Source organism: Anoplopoma fimbria, chromosome 7, assembly GCF_027596085.1.
Source record: "Anoplopoma fimbria isolate UVic2021 breed Golden Eagle Sablefish chromosome 7, Afim_UVic_2022, whole genome shotgun sequence".
In the NCBI taxonomy this organism is placed as follows: domain Eukaryota; kingdom Metazoa; phylum Chordata; class Actinopteri; order Perciformes; family Anoplopomatidae; genus Anoplopoma; species Anoplopoma fimbria.
This window is the reverse complement of record NC_072455.1, coordinates 598,092-621,929: the sequence shown is the minus strand read 5'-3', so window position 1 is coordinate 621,929 and position 23,838 is coordinate 598,092. Positions and strand designations below refer to the sequence as shown.

Sequence of the window (23,838 nt, the reverse complement as noted above, 5' to 3'; positions counted from 1 at the left end):
CCTGTTTATACTCCACCTGTTTCTAACAGAAAACATGCATAAAATAAATGTTAATGAATGGAGTTGTATGAAGAATATATGATATGTTTTTCTACTAGACTTTCTGCTGTGCTCACATCCTCCTCCCACTCTGAACTTGTGGTTTATATTAACAGGATGTTGTCACAACGCATTTTCTGCCAGTCAGACAGTCAGTGATGCTTCAGCCTGCAGACACCATGAAGGCAACTCTGCTTTTCCTCCGTAAGTAAAGAAAACTTTAATAAAGATGAAACTATCAGTTAGGGAACAGAGATGTATTTTTGTAGATTATAACAAAAAAAGTGTGTGATTCAGTTGAAGTAATATATGTTTCCACACACACACACACACACACACACACACACACACACACACACACACACACACACACACACACACACACACACACACACACACACACACACACACATTGACCTGTGACTGTTGTTTCAGTGTTGTTGAGCGTCTGCCAGACGTCTGTCCACAGTCGGGGTAAGTTTCAAGTCTCATGTCTGGGTGTTTGATTCATTTCTTAAACAGGCCCTATTATGATATTCTCCGGGTGCATATTTTTATCTCCAGTTCCAGTTACAACATGTTTACACGCGTTAATGCCCATAATCCTCCTTGTTGTTCTCATCATTCTGTCCTGCAGCACCTCTTCTCACCCTCTCTCTGAAACGCTCCGTTGTAGCTCCTCCCTCCAGAAAGCAAAGTCTGCTCTGATTGGTCAGCTAGCCCGCTCTGTTGTGATTGGTCAACGTTTCACATTTCAAAAAACTCTCCCTCCAGAACTTCAGCTCCGTCTCTCTCTTTTTGTTATTTGGTCATAAAGTTATATTATGACCTCATAAAGTCACATTGTGACCTCATAAAGTTACATTATGACCTCATAAAGTCACATTGTGACCTCATAAAGTTACATTGTGACCTCATCAAGTTAAATTATGACCTCATAAAGTTACATTGTGACCTCATAAAGTTACATTGTGACCTCATAAAATTACATTATGACCTCATAAAATTACATTGTGACCTCATACAGTTACATTATGACCTCATGAAGTTACTGAAGTGAAGGAGAGAATTCAATGGAGCTGTTTCAGGAGCTCAGGAGCTTCTGAGGGGGAGAGTAACTCCTTTTAGGCGTGGACTTCAGGTTTTACACTCGACAGACCTTTTACATGTACAAAAATATATATAACACACTAGAGAAGAGGGGGAAAGAGGAAAAGCATAATAGAGCCACTTTAAAGTTTTGTTCTCTTTGGCGCCCCCTGTGGCGATTAGCGGTACTCACAGGTGTCTTTTTGGATCCCTGCTTAATTAACTTTTTTTTAAATGCACATTATGATGTATTTGTACTTTACTTCAGTATTTTTTCCATTTTCTGTTACTTCAACAAAGGTAAATATTGTACTTAAGATTTTACAAAATAAATCTGCTGTTTGATGGATTTGTTGACAAACCAAAGTGTTGGACACATTTACTTGTTGACCTGATGATGTAGTTATTACAGCTCATCTCACCACCATCCATCCAATAATAGTTGAGTTATTTTAGTGTGGAGGACAGACGGAGTGCATTGAAGAAGAAAAAACAGCATTTTCTGATGAAGGTTTTTGTTTTTCTCTCCCAGCCTCTGTGACAGTCACCCCCAATAAGTCTCAGTTTGTAGATTATGACACAGTCTCCGTGAGCTGTGAGCAGATGAGCTCCGGTGAATGGACAACGTGGAGATGCACCACAAAAAGGTCAGTTTACCACCAAATCACCAAACAATTCAATTCAATTCAGTTTATTTTGTATAGCCCAGAATCACAAATTTGCCTCAGAGGGCTTTACAATCTGTACACATGCGACATCCTCTGTCTTTAGACCCTCACATCCTCTGTCCCGGAACCCTCACATCCTCTGTCCTTAGACCCTCACATCCTCTGTCCTTACACCCTCACATCCTCTGTCCTTAGACCCTCACATCCTCTGTCCTTAGACCCTCACATCCTCTGTCCTTAGACCCTCACATCGGCACAGGAAAAACTCTTTAACAGGGAGAAAAAAGGAAGAAACCTCTGGGAGAGCGACAGAGGAGGGATCCTTCTCCCAGGATGGACAGAATGCAATAGATGTCATGTGACCAGAATGAACAGCATAACAGAGATACAACACATTCAATGTATATGACATAAATGATTCATATAACCACAGTAGTAAGCAGAGCAACGAAGGAAACATACTGATAAAAGCAGCAATGACTATAGTAGAATTATAATAATGATATAGGGAATAGTATTAGTAATGTGACTAATAATAATAATCGAAGTAGCAGTGGATGTCAGCCGGGAGGCACGACCACGGTCCAGCGACCACAACGGTTCGTGGAAACCTGCGAGGCAAGAGAGCAAAAGGGCTTCAGGGTGGAAGCAAAGCTAATATGCGTAATGGTACAGGTAATAGTAATAGTAATGTGACTAATAATAATAATGGTAGTAGTAGTGGGTGTCAGCAGGGCCTCAGCAGGTGGCACGATGACAGTCCAGATATAACCCCGATTCCTGGGAACCTGCGAGGCGAGAAAGCACAAGAACCCCGGGGAAGAAGCAAAATCAGTAATGTGCATAAATAGGAGATTAATACATAAAGAAGGAGGGAGAGAAGAGGAGAGAGGAGCTCAGTGTATCCTAGGTAGTCCCCCGGCTGTCTAGGCATATAGCAGCATATCTAGGGGCTGGACCAAGGCGAACCTGAACCAGCCCTAACTATAAACCTGAACCAGTCCCTATAAACCTGAACCAGCCCTAACTATAAACCTGAACCAGCCCTAACTATAAACCTGAACCAGCCCTAACTATAAACCTGAACCAGCCCTAACTATAAACCTGAACCAGCCCTAACTATAAACCTGAACCAGCCCTAACTATATAAGCGCTATCAAAAAGGAAGGTCTGCTCTTGAAAGTGGTGAGTGTGTCGGCCCCCCGGACTGAAACTGGAACCTGGTTCCACAGAAGAGGAGCCTGATAACTGAAGGCACTGGCTCCCATCCTACACATCACAGCCATGTTTGTTTGTCTGAACAACAATAAGACACAATAAGTCCCTACAAACCTTTTAAATACAGAGGGATGTTTCGCTCTTTTAAACCGAGTTCAATGGAGGATAAATAAAAAAAATCTCAAAGTGAGACGTTTGCTGATTAAATGGAACAACGAGGTGCATAAAGACATTTTCTGTTTTTACGGGTCGTCGTCACAGCGGCTGTTGGTTGATCTACAACCACAAGACAGGAACGTCAATGTTGGATAATTCTGTGAAAACCTGTGTTACATTCAGTCATAACGTTTTTAAATGGAAGTGGTATGGTTAACATACTACACCACATTTACCTTCTTCATATTCTGTATTTGGATTCTCATCAGCTCTCAACAATGTGGTCGCTGTAGTCGTCGTGTTCTCTGCACAAAAAAACAATAACAATACAACTGATTTAAGTCAAACAGAGTCAATTAAACCAAGATGTGACAATGAAGTGTCAAAGTTTCACAATAATCAAAATGCCAACGTGGAGCCATGAGGCTTATTTTTGCTGTTAAAGGGCAATTACACAGAGTTATTCCCACATGTGTAAACCATTGCTAAACTGGTTTGATGTGATCCCAGTAAGACTGTGACCCAGTGTGGAGTGGGCTGGGGCAAGCTGAATTCCTCCACCTGCGTCATCAACTCAGTCAAGCAGACCGACAGCGGAGTGTACTGGTGTCAATCCAAACAGGGAGAGAGCAGCAACACCGTCAACATCACCGTCATTGGTAAGAGTCATGTTAGAGTCATGTTAGAGTCATGTTAGAGTCATGGTTAGAGTCATGTTAGAGTCATGTTAGAGTCATGTTAGAGTCATGTTAGAGTCATGTTAGAGTCATGTTAGAGTCATGTTAGAGTCATGTTAGAGTCATGGTTAGAGTCATGTTAGAGTCATGTTAGAGTCATGTTAGAGTCATGTTAGAGTCATGGTTAGAGTCATGTTAGAGTCATGTTAGAGTCATGGTTAGAGTCATAGAGTCATGTTAGAGTTAGAGTCATAGAGTTAGAGTCATGTTAGAGTCATGTTAGAGTCATGTTAGAGTCATGTTAGAGTCATGGTTAGAGTCATGGTTAGAGTCATGGTTAGAGTCATGTTAGAGTCATGGTTAGAGTCATGTTAGAGTCATGTTAGAGTCATGGTTAGAGTCATAGAGTCATTAGAGTCATGTTAGAGTCATGTTAGAGTCATGTTAGAGTCATGGTTAGAGTCATGTTAGAGTCATGTTAGAGTCATGGTTAGAGTCATGTTAGAGTCATGTTAGAGTCATGTTAGAGTCATGTTAGAGTCATGGTTAGAGTCATGGTTAGAGTCAAGACGTTACAGCAAAACCGCACAAATACTTCCTCTTCTTCTTCCTGTTTCAGGACGCCTTTCATTCTACGGCTCAACCACAGATTTGTCCTCTATTCGTCATCATTAATATGTTTCCTGATGGGTCTTTGTCAGTGCTGGTTGTTGATTAAACTAAACTCTTACAATATGTGGAGTCAACATGAGTACACAACAAGTCTTTGTCTTCACTTCTATGACTCACATCAATTGTTGACTCTACTTCTCTCTTGATTTATTCCCTCAGTAAACATTGTAAACATGAGTTTATGGTCTCAATCTCTAGTTTCAAGTCTTCTTCAATACAGCATGATGTTCATTTAGTAAATGATGCTCCATTTAGAGTCAAACAGACCATAAAGCAGGGGATGCTTTAGGGCGGGGCTACACACTGATTGACAGGTCGACACCACAGCGTTTTCACGACTTAAAACCAACATGGTGCAGCCAAAAAACAAGATGGTGACGGCTTAAAACCGAGATGGCAATTGAAGTATCAGTACTGTCATGGTCGGGGCCATAGATTTAAACGTGCTCAGTCTGATAAAGGATCAATGAGTCAGGCAGACGAGGATAAAATATGCATTTTGGTCATTTTGCCAATAAACTGGTTGACAATCCGCCTAATCTACTCTCAAATCACCTACTGCAATAAATCCACTTCAGAAAACAGAAAGAGAAATGTGTCCTCCGTCCTTTCCTTGTCTTGTCTTTCTTTACTTTGTTATAGTTGACCTCTGACCTGTAGGAGCCATTGATCAAACACATCATGTTCAGGTTCAGCCTGTGGAGTCAGTGTTGATGGAGCTGTGTGTGGACGATGAAACGCTGTAGTTTGTCTCTGTGTTTAGGTGGACCAGTGATCCTGAGGAGTCCTGTCCTCCCTGTGATGGAGGGACATGACGTCACTCTGTCCTGTAGGACAACGACGTCCTCCAACCTCCCAGCTGGTTTCTATAAAGATGGCTCCTTCATCAGGACTGAGCCTGAAGGTCACATGACCATCCAGCATGTTACCAAGTCTGATGAAGGCCTCTACAGGTGTAACATGACAGGTGGAGAGTCTCCACCCAGCTGGCTGCTGATGAAAGGTAAAGATCAGGATCTTCAGTCCTCTCACTGGTCTTCACTCCCTTCCTGTATCTTGATCTAGGGTGACGTTTTGTCCCCAGATGATTCGGACCCGGTCTCGCTCTCGGTGTCTCCTGACTCCTCTCAGCTGTTAGAGTACGAGAATCTGTATCTGAGCTGTGGCGACAACAGCGGCTCTCACGGGTGGAGGGTCAACAAGTTCAATGCGACTAGAATTATGTCCAGCTGTAAAGATGAATGGAGGAATCAAACCACTGTCGGCTGCTTCATCCAGACGGTCAAGCACAGCGCCACCTACTGGTGCGAGTCTCCTGCAAAGCAGCGGAGCAACTCTGTCAGGATCAGCGTCACTGGTAAGAGCAACATAAAGATACACCTACAAACTATAGGAACCACAGAGGAACATACCAACACATCCTCTGTCCTTCTTCAGGTTCAGATGAAACGCTGTAGTTTGTCTCTGTGTTTAGGTGGACCAGTGATCCTGAGGAGTCCTGTCCTCCCTGTGATGGAGGGACATGACGTCACTCTGTCCTGTAGGACAAAGACGTCCTCCAACCTCCCAGCTGGTTTCTATAAAGATGGCTCCTTCATCAGGACTGAGCCTGAAGGTCACATGACCATCCAGCATGTTACTAAGTCTGATGAAGGCCTCTACAGGTGTAACATGACAGGTGGAGAGTCTCCACCCAGCTGGCTGTTTGTCAAAGGTGAGGAGGTTGTGAACTCAGCAGTGTTGAGTCAGTAGCTACGTTTCTATTCTTAGTTTTCAGTGAATATAGAAGTGACTTAAATCCGTATGTAGGTCATCCCTCCTGTCGCTAATCACATAGATGTTAACAGCAACATTAAGGCCTATTTTGGGTTAAATATGACAGAAATCTGTCTTTGTGTTCTCCTGATATCTCAAGAACCGTTTAGCTATATATATATATATAAATACTGAGGTTTATGGTTTAATATGCAATTATTGTCATTGTACAACACAGGGTTGCACAAAAAAATCAAGTTGCAAACTACAAAGATGCACGCAGCAGTAGATCTTCCCCAGGTGTGTCGTTAACGACCACTGCTATATATCGTGTGATTAAAGGAATACAACCCACAACCGGCTAACCCACCATCTAGACCCCCAAAGCGTCGCTAAACACATTTCATTCAAAGTCACAAACAAGCAGCGATGTACTCCAGCAATCGGCTCAATGTCATTTTAAAATACAAGTCATACAATTTTACCAAAAACTAAATTAAACTCACCAAACAGCAGCAGAGTGACGTTGAGGTTTATATGGTAGTTGTGTTAGCGGTTAGCCACACCGTCCAAACAATAAAAGTGGGCGAACTGTGTCCTCCACTGGGTCTCTGGTCTCAGAGGAGCGTCGGCGATGCACTCAGCTGGGTTTTCACTCGCAGCCATCAGCGTCAGAATAAAACAGGAAACAAAAGGTGATCTGAGAAAGTGTGAGTCGCTGAAACCACCGGAGGTCTTTGAACAAGCAGACATAACTGGACACCAAAGATAATTGGTGGACAGACACAGATATGCACACTCGCTCACACACACACACGCGTGATTATTTTGGTGGTGATAAAAAACAAAAACAAAAAAACAAAGGTGCATTCCTGTGGAGCTTTTTTTGGATCAGGATGCAAACAGCAGCAACAATAACACTGGTGAATTCTCTGAGATTATAACATGGCCGCCATCTTAACATGAAAAATGTTGTTATTGTACAGCAATGCTCCTCTGTGGGTTTGGGTTTAATTATTGATTTACTTACATTAGAGAGAAAGAGAACACAGTCAGCAGTCGTGGAGATTTAAATGACCTTATTTGAAACTTTTCCTGTTATTGGTGAAGTGTGTTTCATAATGTGGCTGTGAACAAATGTTTGAGTGAGTGTAAAGCAACAAATGAGGGAATTCTTGTTTTGGACACTCACCTGAACAGGTGTGTTTGTTTCTTCTAGACCCACGCGGCTCGGCCTCATCGGCTGCAGACTCCGCCCCGTCCGTGTTGGGAGTGATACGCCACCTGCTGGTGTTCTCCCCGTACTGCATCTCCACCGTCCTCATGGTGTCCGTATATCGAAACAGGCCTTCAGGTAACACTGAGCTTCTCGTGGGAGTCTGCAGCCTCGCCAGCAGCTCTGTGAGGCTGCAATACTGCAGGTGTAACATTCACCATGTTCACCGTCTTAGCTTAGCACGTTAGCATGCTAGCATTAGCTGATTATCAGTATACACAGAGTCCCGTTTAGGCTGATGAATGTCTTTAGTTCTGCAGGTATTTGGTCATAAACCAAAGTATCGGACACATGAACATGTTGACCTGATGATGATGATGATGTTAGATGACAAATCATAGGATAAACAAAGTTATTGCAATCAATCAATCAATCAATCAATCAATCAATCAATCAATCAATCAATCAATCAATCAATCAATCAATCAATCTATCAAATCCCCATCACAACATGCTTCATATTGAATCATTTATCAGATGATTCATGAAATGATTACGTTACTCTGCAGGAAAGAACCAGCCTGTTGCTATGACGATGTTTCCACCCAGCGAGGATGACGAAGAATTGGACCAACCGTATGATGATCTCATCGCTGACGTCACCACCCAGCATCATTTCTAAACTTTTTCTCTCTTAATGTTGTCTTTATTTTTTTAATGTATGTTTTTATGTCTCAGCGCCATCGACAGGCGTGAGAGGCGTTGTGTTTTCAGATTATCTGTCCTGTTCGTACTTTCATTCTCGTGAACTCGATATCTCAGGAACACCTGGAGGGAATTTCTTCAGATTGGTCACAAATGTCCACCTGGACTCAAAGATGAACTGATCAGATTTTGGTGGTCAAAGGTCACCGTGACCCCAGTAAACCCCCTCAATAATCCATATTTTAATTATGACAATTCAACACAAATGTCTAACAGGATAAAATGATAAAGTGAAGACATTTTGGACAAACATGAATGTAAACTGCTACTGTAATACAGTTTTAATGTTTTATCAATAAAGTGAACTTTTCAGTCAGAATAGTTTATTGTCACAGTTGACTGTTTTTAATTGTTGCTTTGATGTGTTTCCTTTTGTTTCTTGATTGTTTTTGGCTTCACAGTTGTAACTTTTAGGGCTGAAACACTTTTATTCAGTATGAATAACAAATGAACATGTTTGCCTTGGGCGACCCCTAGTGGTAGAAACAACACAATAATTAAAATGTTCAAACTCTTTGGATTAAAATATGTCTATCACTGATGGTTGTATTGTAATATTTTATTTGATAGCCCTATAAATTACATATATTTATTATAACAAGTGAGAAGGATTTTAGAATTCGTTAACTTGATATTAACAGAGAAAACACGACTCACAGCAGAATCTGAACTATCAGCTTTAATTTGGACCAAAAACACGTCGACCGCTCTGCAGATTTCTTCAGATAATCCAACATTAACAGGATAAAATGTATCTTGAGTTAAGTTTTAAAGTGAACTTTTCAGTCAGAATAGTTTAGCAGTTGACTGTTTTTAATTGTTGTTTAATTTGTTTACTTTTGTTTCTTGATTATTTGGCAAAACTGTTGTAATTCAGCTGAAATATGTAGGTATCTCTGTAGAATAACAAATAACATGTTTGCTCTTGGGCGACCCCTGTGGTCAATAATTAAAATGTTCAAACTTTGATTAAAATATGTCTATCACTGATGGTTGTATTCTAATTTTTATTTGATGGGAGCACCTTAAATTACATATATTTATTATAACAAGTGAGAAGGATTTTAGAATTCACTTAACTTGATATTAACTGACGAAAACAGCTCACAGCAGAATCTGAACTGAATCTGCAGAACATTCTGTATCTTGAGTTAAGTTCAACAGAGTCAGTCTTTCTCTGAGTTAACAGGCTTCAGTTAACCTGACTTAGCTACCTGCTTTCACAGAGATGCTTAAATTAGAAGATAAGAAGCGTTTAAATCTCAGAAGTGATGCTCCGTGGCGGCAGCAGTGATGATGTCATCATAGTCATCATCCAATCCCTCCTCAGCCTGAGTGGGCGGGGGCATCACCATGGAGACGGGCAGGTCACTTCCTACATTCAGAGCAGGTTAGAAAGAGAATGTAGATCAACATGAGGAGTTCTGTTAGAAACAACTGTCAATAATAAACACAGGGGTGATTTGATTGATTGATTGATTGATTGATTGATTGATTGATTGATTGATTGATTGATTGATTGATTGATTGATTGATTGATTGATTGATTGATTGATTGATACCTCTGGGCCTGTGTCGATATAAAGACACCATGATGAAAGTGCAGATGCAGTACGGACAGAACACCACCAGGTGGCAGACCAGTCTGAACACAAGGTGGGAGGGGGCTGAGGAAGGGGGCGGGGCTGATGTAGAGGGCGGAGTCAATGTTGAGGCAGGGGGCGGGGCCGTGGTTGTCGGTTGACCTGTAGACAGAATCCCACCTGGTCAGGTGAACATCTGGGTGAATGAACTGGTGAAATCAAAGGTGACCTCCTCACCTGTGACAGACAGCCAGCTGGGTGGAGACTCTCCACCTGTCATGTTACACCTGTAGAGGCCTTCATCAGACTTGGTAACATGCTGGATGGTCATGTGACCTTCAGGCTCAGTCCTGATGAAGGAGCCATCTTTATAGAAACCAGCTGGGAGGTTGGAGGACGTCTTTGTCCTACAGGACAGAGTGACGTCATGTCCCTCCATCACAGGGAGGACAGGACTCCTCAGGATCACTGGTCCACCTAAACACAGAGACAAACTACAGCGTTTCATCGTCCACACACAGCTCCATCAACACTGACTCCACAGGCTGATCTTACCAGTGACGCTGATGTTGATGGTGTTACTGGTTTCTCCCTCTCTGGACTCACACCAGTAGACTCCACTGTCCTTTGGGCGAATGTAGCCGATCTGACAGGAGGAACCAGCAGTTTTCCCCAGTCAGCTCCACACTGAGTCCTGGTTCCTCTGGTCGTGTTTCTCCTCAGAGTCCATCCAGAGGGTTCGTCCTCCTCACAGCTCAGAGAGACAAACTCTCCTCTAAACATCTGAGAGCTGCTGGGACTCACAGTGAGACGAGCTGGAGGGAAAAGAGGACAGATAACAGTAAATGACCCGAAGGAGAAAAAGTGAAGAGGCTGAGACATTTCAGTTTGTGTTAATGTGATCAATGTGAGGTCTAATGTTTAATCCACTACATGTGAGGAGGGACAAGGACTGGACGGACGTGAAGCATCATCTACAAACAAAAGTGAAGTTTTTCTTAATGTGTTTGAGCTCAAAGTGCAGCCAGTTACAGTCTGTGCCCACAGATCTGTCTGACAGGAAGCACAAACTCTGACTGGACATTTTGACCTTGATGAACTCAGCGTCCCTGCAGACACAGGATGAAGGCAGAAAGACTCCCATCAACCTCTGGGGAGGAAAAGCTTCTCTGAGTTTCTGTGTTTGTGTCCTCATCAGCCTGAACTCTTGAATCCCTCCTGTTTGACTCTAAACTCTCCGATCAGAGATCCTCAGAGAGTTCAGATGTGATAGAAGACGTTCACCTACCCTGGTTTGTTGTGCAGCTCAGCAGTGAGGTCAGAACTGCAGAGAAATGACCCTGTGGTTAGTTTGAGTTTGAACTGCAGACAGACAGAACAGCTGTTCAGCTCAGAGAAGATGGCGTCCACGCTGAATACTCTCTGAGTCGTCCGGCTGTAACCGAGTTTATTGTGCTTTCAAGTTCTGAACGTAGTGCAAAGTGTGAGAACAACAGGAGAAACATTCCAGACTTTTCCTCTGAAGGGACATTTAAGGCAACACAAAACAAACACACCCTTAAAGGTCGTATGAGAGTAAAGTGACAACATTTCTGAACGTATTAACGCTTCTCTACACTTTCCTTTATTGCTTGTTTCACTCACACTGATCAGGAAACTGTAAGAGGTTTTTAAAATCCCCGAGTTGTTGATCTCACCTTTATTCTTCTCAACACAGCACACATGCTAACAACGTAATGACTTAAATCTGGAGCGAACACATTGTACTTACAGATCAGCCATTGAAGAGATGTTTGTCCCATTCTACCACTCGCTGCTGTGACATCAAACACTGTGAATGTTTCACTCAGAGAAATTCAAACCACCACTTCCTCTGTGAGGGCTGGTGAAGCAGCCGTGTGGTTTCCTTTCCTGCAGTCGCTCACTAATGTCACTTTATAATCTCAGGTTTGAATGTAGCTGATTGTCACTAATATTCTTCATGAGGGATTATTTCCATCAGTGTTTATCTGTGAGACTGGAGCCGTCAGGTTTCCCTGAAGTTACACACTTTGTAACAGCTGATCAACATATCAGTTATTCTCCTGTTGTCCATATTGAACACCACTGATACAAAGATCAGGAAGAAACCAGAGCTCTCTGTCTTGTCTCTGTGTAGAGACATAAAATACAGAGATATACAGCGCTTTCATCAGTTACTTTAAACCGTCCTGCAGGGGTCAGTAGACTACTGCTGGATGGACTGACAGTCTCTGAGGGAGATTATTACTATAACTTTATTTCATGTTGAGGATGAAATGGTTCCACCAGAAGATGGAGCTCCAACACTGAAGCAGCCTGCAGGTTGTTCATCAGACTGATCACTGACATTAAACTGACATTAATGGAAACCCTGTCTGAGTGTTGGCTGGAATAAATAAATGATATCAGAACAAAGCAGAGATGGGATCAGGAGCTGGGTGGTCTGTACATTTAAACATGATCTCTACAGGTTCTATTCTGCTCTGTAGATACAAACATCAGATAAATGATGAATGAGTCAGGTAGACCAGATGAACATACTTCAGTAAACAGCACTACAAGGGGATGAAGAGGAAGTCCATGACTTATTAATATTATTATCATTATTTATCCATAAACAGCCAGGCTTTAAGTCTTATTATAAAGTATGTTCCACATCATTCAGATCAGCCGTTTAGAGTTCATTTAGAGGAAAATAGAACCCATTTATTTGCATTGTGCATTTTGTTCGGTGCTTGTAGATCCTGAACTTTTGAAAATGAGCTCAGAAAAAAAGATTGTATTTATTAGTCACATGTTGTGCTAAAGGAGGCTGACAGTTAACAGTTTTGTGTTTTCATGTAGCCTATTCATGTATGTTTCCGCCCATTATTAGTCAAATATGACACAGAGAAATGAAGTCATGTGACTCAATCAAACCAGCTAGAAACATGACACTACAATGTAAACAAACGTAGCCCCGCCCCGTCAGACGGCAGCCAATAGGAGTCAGGGATTCTACAGCAGCCAATAGGATTCAGGGATTCTATGTCAGCCAATAGGATTCAGGGATTCTATGTCAGCCAGCATTCTATGTCAGCCAATAGGATTCAGGGATTCTATGTCAGCCAATAGGATTCCAGAGTTCTACAGCTTCCACCAGCCAGAAGGTTCTGGCCTCAGGAGGAGGACTCTGGAGACCAGATAGTCTCCTGGTGGACTTGGACTCGGTACCGTGGAACCAGTAAGGTGTCCTCACGGTCCTCAGGTTGTTACTGTGTTAGTGTCCTAACGGGAGCAGCTTCCCGTTTATTTATTATCCAGTAATCAGCTGTTCCGGTGTGAAGGTTGAGTGTGTTCTCTTCATATTCAGTCACGTGTGTTCGTGCTTCAGGGTCTCAGTGTGAACCTATGAAGAGTAGCAGGAGACGTGTAGACAGCTAAGTTAACCAGAAACAACAAGAGTCCAGCAGAGGACAGTGTTCACTGAGGACTCAGTGTGTGTGTGTGTGTGTGTGTGTGTTTCTTGGTAGCATAGATTCAACAAGGTGTTGGAAACATCCCTCAGAGATGTTGCTCCATATTGACATGACAGCATCACGACTGTTGGATTGAGGTCTGGTGACTGGAGGCCACTGGAGTACTGGGAACTCATTGTCATGTTCAAGAGACCAGTCTGAGATGATGTGAGCTTTGTGTCATGGTGCATCATCCTGCTGGAAGTAGCCATCAGGAGACGGGTCCACTGTGGTCATAAAGGGATGGACATGGTCAGCAACAATCCTCAGGGAGGCCGTGGCCTTTAAACCATGCCCAACTGGTACTAAGGGGCCCAAAGTGTGCCAAGAAAATACCCCCCCCACCATTACACCAGCAGCAGCCTGAACCGTTGATACAAGGCAGGATGGATCACTGCTCTCATGGTGTTTACGCCACATTCTGACCCGACCATCTGAACGTCGCACTGAAGTGGAGACTCATCAGACCAGGCAACGTGTTCCAATCTTCTATTGTCCAACTTTGGTGAGCCTCAGTTTCCTGTTCTGAGCCGACATGGAGGCACCGGTGTGTCTTCTGCTGCTGGAGCCCGTCTGATTGCTTCCAGGTTCAGAGGTGCTATTCTGCAGACCTTGGTAGTAACGAGTGGTTATTTGAGTTACTGTTGCCTTTCTATCATAAGAACCACTCTGCCCATTCTCCTCTGACCTCTGACATCAACAAGGTGTTTTAGTCCACACAACTGCCGCTCACTGGATGTTTTCTATATATATATATGTGTGTGTGTATATATATATATATATATATATATATATACATGTGTGTGTGTATATATATATTGTGCAATATATATATATATATGTATATATACATACATATATAAGCGGGTAAAATAAGTATTGAACACGTCACCATCAGTAAATATATTTCTAAAGGTGCTATTGACATGAAATGTTCACCAGATGTCGGTAACAACCCAAGTAATCCGGTTGTGAAGGTCTTGAGAGAGCTCTTTGCTTTTATCCATCATGAGATGCTTCTTGTGTGACACCTTGGTAATGAGACACCTTTTTATAGGCCATCAGTTGGGACTGAACCAGCTGATATTCATTTGCACTGACAAGGGGCAGGATTGCTTTCTAATCACTGATAGATTTCAGCTGCTGGTGTCTTGACTTTCATGCCTTTTTGCACCTCCCTTACTTCATGTGTTCAATACTTTTTCCCTGTGTCATTCCATTTTATTACACATAACTTAATTTCTTATTTTAACTTATTTTGCCCCAAATATATATATATATACATATATATATATATATATATATATATATATATATATGTAGTAGTAGTATTTTGTTGTTGCGCTATATGTATTGAATAACAGTAAATTCCCGCAGCTACTAAAGTAGACACTCTTATTTTGAAAGGGGGGTCGGCGGAAGTGGAGTGTGAGTTTTATTTTGACATTTCCGGCGCTTCCACAGGTGTTGCTTCCTCTTTGCCTCGGACTCCCTTGGGAAGGTAGCACTTTATCGCTCTTCTGACTTTTATTAGTTTTAAGTTATAACATATATAGATAACATCAGACGTCAGTGTACATGTATATAATGTTGTTTTAATGATTTCATGTTAGTTTGTCGTGTTGCCACATATGGTACTTGTGTAAACCTGCATGTGATGCAGACTGTTAGCACTGTGTTTGTTAGCTGGAAGCTAAGGAACGCATGTATACTGTACAGGCGATGAGCAGCCACTTCATCCAGACACTGTTGTTTCCACAGTAGCAGGTATCACATATACATGCTGGAGGTCAGTGTGGAGGACAAACTCTGAAAAGCCTGTTAGCTGTTTAGCTGTTGCTGGACAGACAATAAAAACAATTGTAAAGATGTATTCAAAGTGTGTCTTATAAATACATTCACAACGCAGAAGTAAAGACACTACATATATATATATATATATATAGGTATATATATATATATATATATGTGTGTGTATATATATGTAAAAAAAGAAAAACTGAAATATCACATGGTCATAAGTATTCAGATATGTTAAGATCCTCCCATCATGTGATGACCATATACCTGCCTAACTACATGTTTGTTCACAGTAGTCAGACCGAGTCCACAAAACATCTGAAGAACTCTCTCTCCTCTCTCTCCTCTGTCATGGCTACATTCATGATCCTGGTTTTTCTTCTGTTTGAAGGAGCTGCAGGTAAATATGGACTAGATGTTTGTTTTGACCAGTATTGTAAAATAATAGTAATTTTGTTTTAGAAAATATTGAAAACACAGATAAAAGTTTTACTTTCATGATCTTTTGTTTCACAGTTCATGTTGTTTGATAATCAGAACTGTATTTATTTATATGTATTGTCTTATACAATATTGTTCTGGTGTTGTATTTGACTCTGTAGGTTAGGGAGTGGTCGTGTTCACTGCTTTAGGGGTTTGGGCTGGTAACAAGGAGGAGGGAAGGAGGCGGGGCCATTGTCTGGCCTGCAATTGGCTAAAGTTAAACTAGAAAAAACAGGACCTCAATGTTAACTTTATTCAAAGCATTAATGGAAAGGAAAGCAAACAATGACACATTTATGTTATTGTCTTTGTGTAACAGGAACTCTGTGTTTAGACTTTATTCTACATTAATGAACATAAACCTCTGTGTTTAGACTTTATTCTACATTAATGAACATAAACCTCTGTGTTTATAGACTTTATTCTACATTAATGAACATAAACCTCTGTGTTTATAGACTTTATTCTACATTAATGAACATAAACCTCTGTGTTTATAGACTTTATTCTACATTAATGAACATAAACCTCTGTGTTTATAGACTTTATTCTACATTAATGAACATAAACCTCTGTGTTTATAGACTTTATTCTACATTAATGAACATCTTTCTGACTGTTTTTCAGGTCTTATTAATGAGATCACAGTGGAACCAGGACAGAATGCCATCCTCAACTGTAGTGTCAGCAGAACATCAGACATCAGAGCGGTGGAGTGGATCAAACAGGGCGAGCCGTCAAAGGACATCCTGTTTTACTCCGACGGGCACTTCAATCTCGAACACCAACACCAGTCCTTCAGTGGCAGAGTGAACCTGGCCGACCTGGAGCTGAAGGACGGAGACGTGTCTCTGATTCTGAAGAATGTGAGCGCTGAAGACAACGGGAGGTACAAGTGTTTGGTCGCTACAGGTGGTGCGAGGCGTACAAAGAGATCGCACATCGATGACACGCCGGTGGAGGTCATCCAGCTGGTGGTTAAAGGTGAGCTGTCTGATTCCTGTCAGTCAAACATGAGGGAACAAACACCAACATGACTAATGTGTGTTTTAATCTGCAGGTTCACAGAATGAGAACTCCATCAATGAGAACTCCATCAATGAGAACTCCATCAATGAGAACTCCATCAATGAGGTCATGACCCCCATGTGTTGCTGTAGTAGCAGTTGTTTCTCTGCTTGTTGTGACTGTTGGAGGACTCTTGGTCAATAAAAGACGTCTGCAAAAGAAGAACCCAGTTAACAAAGCAGAGGTCAATCCTCTCAGCGGTTCCGTCCCAGAACCCTCTGAGTCTGTCAACACATAGCTCCTCATCATGGTTCCTGTAAGAACCCCAAACAATCAGCGTCATCAAGAATCCCACTGCTCTTCTCTGAGAGACCCGGTCTGTGAAGATCTATAAGGTTATTTATTGATGAAGACAATTAAGAACCAGACGACTTGGACAAAGAGGCAGAAACAGGAAGTAGGTCGGTCAGTATCACCATCACATCATGTTTAATATAAAGAAGAACAGAGTAGCAGGAGAACAGAGTTTAGATAAGATAAGATAATCCTTTATTAGAGTGAACCTCTGTGTTTGCAGGCTTACAGCAGCGTAGAGTTAAAGTGCACACAAGAGACATAGTAAAGAAAGACAAGATAAAAATAAAAAATGAAAAATAAAAAAAACCAAGTATTATAAATAAGCAATAAAAACAGTAGAAAAACAACAATAACTGAAATACAATATTTACAGACCGAAAAAACTATTTGAACTATTATTGCACAGGTTTTTGTTGTCATGTTTTTATTGTCATCAGGTCAATTTGTTTGTAGTTCGTTATTAGAAGAAGTCGTTGAGTTGAAGCTTCTTTTTATCCCGTTGGAGCAGCAGACTAGAATGAGGATCAGTATCAGGAGGTTCAGACTGTTAGAGGACCATGTCCATGAAACCGTGGAGGCTTTATTGTGGTTACTGTTGGAGATGATGAGTAGACCGAGTCAGGACGTAGAACCAGAGCAGATCAGGTTATCGGTTCCTCAAAGAGAACCAACGCTGGAAAAGGCTTCACATGTCGGGACTCTCCCAGAAGAGCAGTGAGATCCTCCATGACTTCACAGTGACTCTGACTCTACCTCATCATTGATGGTCCAACCAATCAGATAGTTCCCCTCCATGAGTCCCTACCTTACAGTGGTGGAGGGGTTTGTGTACTTGAGGATCCTGGTGGCTGTATTGCCTGGATGAATTACGTCCTGTCAGGGTCTCCCATGACAAGTTGGTACCAGGGGAGGGTCAGACCAAATGAGACTCAATCTAAACCGCCAATTTATATAGTATATATAGATCTATATATATCTATATATATCTATATATATATAGATATATATACTTATAATCAGAGATATATATACTTATAATCAGAGATTTTTTTCAATATTCCAAAGTTAACAAAACAAATCCTACAGGAACCAGAGAGACGTTGTCATAAAGAACCTTTATTTACTGTCTGTTACAGGTCACAACGTCAGAATGACCTTAAATCAGGTTTAAATATGTCTTCATCTTTTATTCTGCTTGTGTTTTATATCAGGGTTAATTATGCATTTATTCTATGGTTTGAAATGTGCACTTTAAAATTATAAAACAAGGTTTTTATGAATGCTGATGGTATCTTATATCAATATATAACCGTGTATGATTTACACTGATAAGCTGGTTAAACGCTGATAATTACTGTTTAAAAATGTAAAACAAAATCAACTGAGTTCAGAGATCTCAGGACGAGTCCATCAAAGAATTAGACTTTAAACTGTGTCTTTATGTATTATCTACAAAGTAGAGCTGCATGAAATGTGCTCATGAAATAATGTGAAACATACAAAAGTGTAAATGTTAAAAACTGTTCAAACTAAACTAAAGATGCTAGTTTCTAAAAGAAGCAGCAGCTGAGAAAATAAAAACACATTATTTAATTATAATTCAATGGATCAAATCACAATGAATCAGAAAAATGATGGAAGCTGATAATAAACCTTAAATAACATCTATACACACACACACATATATATATATATCTCTGCCGGACTGCAGAAGGCAGATAAAGACTTTGTGGGACTGGGGACCAAATGTCTGGACTTTGAGACTCAGACTGCTCAAGTTTGAATACTTTTGAAACTCAGATAATTTTCCTGAAAACTTTTCTTGCTTTGAAATGTACAGAAAACAACTTTTGTTTGCCTTCAATAAACCAACTTAAAGTTTAAAACGCCTTCGCCCGTTTTAATTCTTCTCTAGACCAACGAGAGGGGCCTCTTCAGGAAGGAAGGAACAACACACACACACACACACACACACACACACACACACACACACACACACACACACACACACAACACACACACACACACACACACACACACATACACACACACACAAACACACACACACACACACACACCTTTAAATACTGAACTTGTGCTACTTTTACGTATTCATTGTTTTTATCTATATTGTATTTTGTGCATATTTTGTACACAGTTATAGCAGCTCAAATATTGATCATCAGATATTGATCAGAAATAGGTCACGACTGAATTCAGCGTCATCAGGAGGAGGTGAGTCATTCTGATTGATTATTAAAATGATATGAATGTTCAGAGCAGCGTTAGTGAACATGTCTGTGCTTCTGAGTCACAGAGGAGTATGAACCGGATTCAGGTAAAGAAACCTCTGACAAGGTGTGCTCTTATTCTGAAACACAGTATCAATCTGTTGATATGAAGATGGATTCAGAGTCATTGAACTAAATGAGTTTAATGTTATTAAAGAGCAGCCTGTGCTTCTTAAATATATTCTTTATTATGTGAACAGGAATCAGGAGCAGCAGGTTTCATTTCAGTAGAAGTGGAGGTTAAAGTGTAGAGCAGTTGAACCTGTTCATACAGGTAGAATGTCACCTGGAGCAGAAACAAACAGCTCACCTGTCTCCAGGCAACCACCGCCATGAAAACAAAGAGGACTCATAATGACATTCCTCAGTGAAATGATAGATAGAAAGATAAAGTCACCGTTCATTCAGAGTGCATGTTGAAACTCATCAGATCTGTCGACAAAGTTTCATTTTTTACTTTCAGAGCCAATCGTTTATTTTTCTAGAGCTTTTGTTTTATTATTTATGTTAAAGAATAGAAGTGTGTTCCTGCAGCACACACACACACATATCTATATTCATATATATATATATATATATATATATATATATGAATATTCTGAGTCGTGGTTCATGTTGGTCTGTAGCTTTAAGTCTGTTGCTGAGAGATATAATGAGATATAATATGGAGCCACAGTCTGGTTCCCTCCCTTTAGTCCTCCCCTCCCCCACTGCACAGCCTGTTGCCGGGTAGAAGTTGAGTGATACTGCGTCTCTTCTCCTGTGAACCTGAGAACAAACTGTTGAAGATTCAAACAGAACATTTAGAGATGAGATCAAATACATTCTTGTTTCTGTGGGACTGATGAGGTCTCGTAAAACGAGCCACAGATGTGTTCGAGTCTCTGGAGGACTCATGAGCAACACGAGGCCTCACATGACTCATGAGCCTCAGGAGCAGTGGCGGCCGGTCAATAGGGGGCGCTAGGGCGCCGCCCCCATCAAAATTTCAGGAAAAAGTATAGACACAGTAAACATAAATTACATAATAAAAAGTAATTACCACGTCTGTTCAGTGTTCACTCATACAATGGGTTTTACTTTTAAATTTTTATGCCTTTCCATTCAATATTGGGTTTATTCTGGGTTGTTTCATGCATTTCAATAGCGAGGGGCGCCGGCCAAATGAGTGTGTATGTGGCCTCTTAAACTTTTGGCTTCCATGTGACTTCATGCTGGTCTCTAATTGGTCACTTCAAGATTCTCCTCCGGGCGCAGCTCTCTGCGCCCCTGGCCAATCAGCGTGCTTGGGCTCATTTTTCATCCAGTCTGATTGATTCATGATACCTGTCAGTCAAAGTCACTCCCCTGGCAACGGAGCCGTGCCTGTCACTCAAAGAGCGACAGACACGCCCACGCGCACACGGAGCAGACAGAAAAAAACAACAACGAGAAGACAGGAGGAGACATGGCGACAGCAAACGAAAATTCGGTTGTTTCGTTACGCAGTAATCCTTTCTCGAGGCGTTCGGTGGAGGAAAAAAAAAAGAATAAAGGAGCTTGGACCGGAGCAGCCTGATATACAAATCCAGCAGCAGGCAAGTGACAGGGGAAGGAGTTACACTAGAGGCTTCTCCCGTTTGTGTTACACCAAACACAGTTGGCTAGCTGGATGTGGAGTTAGCAATGCTCTCTATTGCTTTCCATGCTTGCTTTTTCAAAGTGTTGGCAGTGGCACTGAAGCTCTGTGGACAACAACTGGGGTCAGAGACCTGAAACATCTCTCTGAAAAATGCAAACGGCATGAAAGTAGCCGTAGCCACCTTGACAACAGCATGAAGCTACAGTTTTTTGGCCGAGTTAGCATTGACAATTAGATGAGGGCTACAGAGTTGGCATTAGAAGGCACAATGAAGAGGTGACAAAAAATCGTCACATACTGTCCAGGATAATAGACTGTGTGAAATTTTGTGGGGCCTTTGAATTGGCTTTACGTGGCCATGATGAGAGTGAGAGCTCTGTCAACCCCGTCAACCCGGGATATTTCGTGGGCTGGTGGATTTTGTTGCCTCTCTGGATGGAGCTTTGAAAGAGCACCTTGAGACTGCCACTGTTTTTAAGGGTACTTCAAAAACTGTCCAAAATGAGCTCCTGGATTGTATGTTGTCTGTTGCAAGGGAGCAAAATTTATGTTCAAGTAGTTTATTGTTGTGTTGTAATCCCCGCCCGCCAGTGCGCCCCCCAGATTTTTTAGCACCAGCCGCCACTGCTCAGGAGTCATTTCACCCGACAACCTGAACGTCATGACCACAACATTTAAAAACGATGAAGTAAAAACCCCCGATGGAGAACAGCTAGTGTTCCTCCTCTGTTCTCATGTTCTCCTTCCTCTTTAGTAAAGACAGTCAGACACAAAGAACTGTTTCTTTGGGTTTTATAGTTTGTTTTCAGGACGATGTGATCGACCTCTCCGTCTCTCTGACCCTTTTTTAATAACCCCGTATTATCTATTTATCGCATAAACAGGCTGTCTGAGAGACTTGTTTCCTGTTTACAGTCGACCTTGTTGTATAAATAGTCTGCTGACCGATAACAACGTTATCTTGTGACCGTTCTGTGCTGACATAGTGTAAAATGTCAGAGGAGAAAGAAAGGAGAGCAGAGTACATCAGCAGTGTACTTGTACTAACACCACGTTGGTGTCTCTTCCTGTCGGTCGGGGTAAACCCAGAACAGGAAGCTTTTTAGTTCCTGTTATAAATTCTTGATAAGACTGATTCAAACAGAGATCTGACTCCCACATGGGGACTTTTTATTTAAAACCAGGTTTTTCTGAGTTCACTGAATCCCTGTTATATATTAACTTTGAACTCTTAACTCCTCACAGCAGGATAAAGTTCAGCTCCTCTCTCTGATAAGAACATTTGAATTTCAAATGTGGAGGCAAATTACTTTTCCTCTAACGTCCAGATGTAAAGTCTGCTGCTTTTACTTCTACATGTTGTTGTTGCTGGTTTGATTCTTTATTCTGCTGTGAGCCACGTGACACTAATATATACATATACATATATATTTATATATATATGCATATATTTATATACATATAAGGTAATAATCTCTGTACTGGTCGACAGAAAACAGAAGTGAGTCAGTGTTATAGTGTTTTAGTGTTTTAGAAGAAAAGCTCTGAGTAGAAATGTGTCGGATGAACTCCGCCCACTTTTTATTTTATAACATTTGAACACTAAAGTCCCTGAAAACGAGCCGAGTGACACTGAACAAATACAACACTGTTCATTAAACTGTCTGTAACTGTTGGTGCTTTAGGAGCTTTTTATGGAGTCATTCTGCAGTTTGAAGGAAACTCCGCCTACAATGACTCATGAAGCAGAAGGATGGAGTCAGAACCAACAAGGAAGAAGAAGCCGCCATCTTAACTGAGCAGCTGCACAGTCTCAACATTTTATCTCTCTGCTCCCTCAGCTCCTCCTGTTTCACATCCTGTTTCTGCTTTAGCCTCTAAACATACAGAGAAGATGGTGGATGTGTTATATCGCAGCAAAACCTGTCCGAACATTTTATTATTATTATTATTATCATCATTATTATTATTATTATTATCATCATTATTATTATCATTATTATTATCATTATTATTATCATCAGTCTGGAATGATTTACAGAAAACAAAACTGAAACGGTTTTAACTCAGGGGCTTTTTCACTTCTGCAGTTTAATGAAACAATAAAACCTGAATGAGTTATAAAACACTAACAGAGTGATATTCTTGTTCACACTTTACAGACACTTTTTAGACATACTTGTTACTTTATATACATATTTATATATATTTATTTAAATATATACACATACATGTTTGTACTTAATAGTACAGTGACACTCCTCTGATCTCTAAACACAGTTTGATCAGCTCTCTTTTTCTTAATATCTCTTTCTCTCTTTCTCTCTTTATGTCTTTCTCTCTTTCTCTCTTTATGTCTTTATGTCTTTATTAACACAGTCATGTCATCAGGTTTCTGGTTTCTGGGTGTGTTGTCGTCTTGTTGTTGTTGAAGCTCAGAGTTTTCTTTCAGATAAGAACCTGAATGTGACGTAACGTGTTTTGCATCACATAAACATGTTTGGACCGATCTGAATTATTTTGGGTTCGTCCCTGTTGTTTACATTCAGACAAACTGAAGAATTCAAACCGTTTTTTAACAAATAAACCAACTCTGCTCAGTTTGTGTCTTTTTGTAATCATCTATGCATGCAGTTATGTTTTTATCTGTGATGTTTTACTGGTGAAACCTTGAACTCGATGCAGATTTCATTCTATTTGCTGTTGTTTCTCTTTTCCTCCTGTGTTTTTTTAAAGAGGTCACAGTGAAACTGATCCTCTGCAGAACAAAGTCGAGCTGCTGCCACCTGCTGGCTGTTTACAGGAAGAGAATAAACAGGAAGCCACTGCAGCAGTTCACCACCTGAACAGTTATGATTCATATTTAATAAATCAAACATCTTATTGCTGCACATGTTAAACTAATTATTCATTTTACATTTT

The 23,838-nt window shown here is 41.0% G+C and overlaps 2 protein-coding genes and 1 pseudogene across 3 annotated transcripts; 2 read left to right on the top strand and 1 right to left on the bottom strand.

Moving 5' to 3' along the window:
- The first annotated feature begins 189 nt into the window (after nt 1-189).
- On the top strand, nt 190-8,794 carry LOC129093614 (sialoadhesin-like). Of its 2 annotated transcripts, XM_054601682.1 has the most exons (9): nt 190-243; nt 475-513; nt 1,661-1,775; nt 3,681-3,829; nt 5,283-5,522; nt 5,604-5,876; nt 5,994-6,233; nt 7,494-7,628; nt 8,060-8,794. In XM_054601682.1, the coding sequence occupies exons 1-9, from the start codon at nt 198-200 to the stop codon at nt 8,170-8,172; spliced, it is 1,350 nt and encodes a 449-aa protein (XP_054457657.1). In that variant the 5' UTR covers nt 190-197; the 3' UTR covers nt 8,173-8,794. The 2 variants fall into 2 exon arrangements, with proteins under 2 accessions (XP_054457657.1, XP_054457658.1); XM_054601683.1 differs by lacking the exon at nt 7,494-7,628.
- A 614-nt stretch (nt 8,795-9,408) lies between these two features.
- LOC129093124 (Fc receptor-like B) lies at nt 9,409-11,655 on the bottom strand (annotated as a pseudogene).
- A 3,804-nt stretch (nt 11,656-15,459) lies between these two features.
- On the top strand, nt 15,460-23,762 carry LOC129093798 (butyrophilin subfamily 2 member A2-like). Its single transcript, XM_054601921.1, has 4 exons — nt 15,460-15,556; nt 16,267-16,623; nt 16,700-16,798; nt 23,653-23,762. Exons 1-4 carry the CDS (start codon nt 15,508-15,510, stop codon nt 23,760-23,762), a joined length of 615 nt encoding a protein of 204 aa, XP_054457896.1. The 5' UTR covers nt 15,460-15,507.
- Nucleotides 23,763-23,838: the final 76 nt, after the last annotated feature.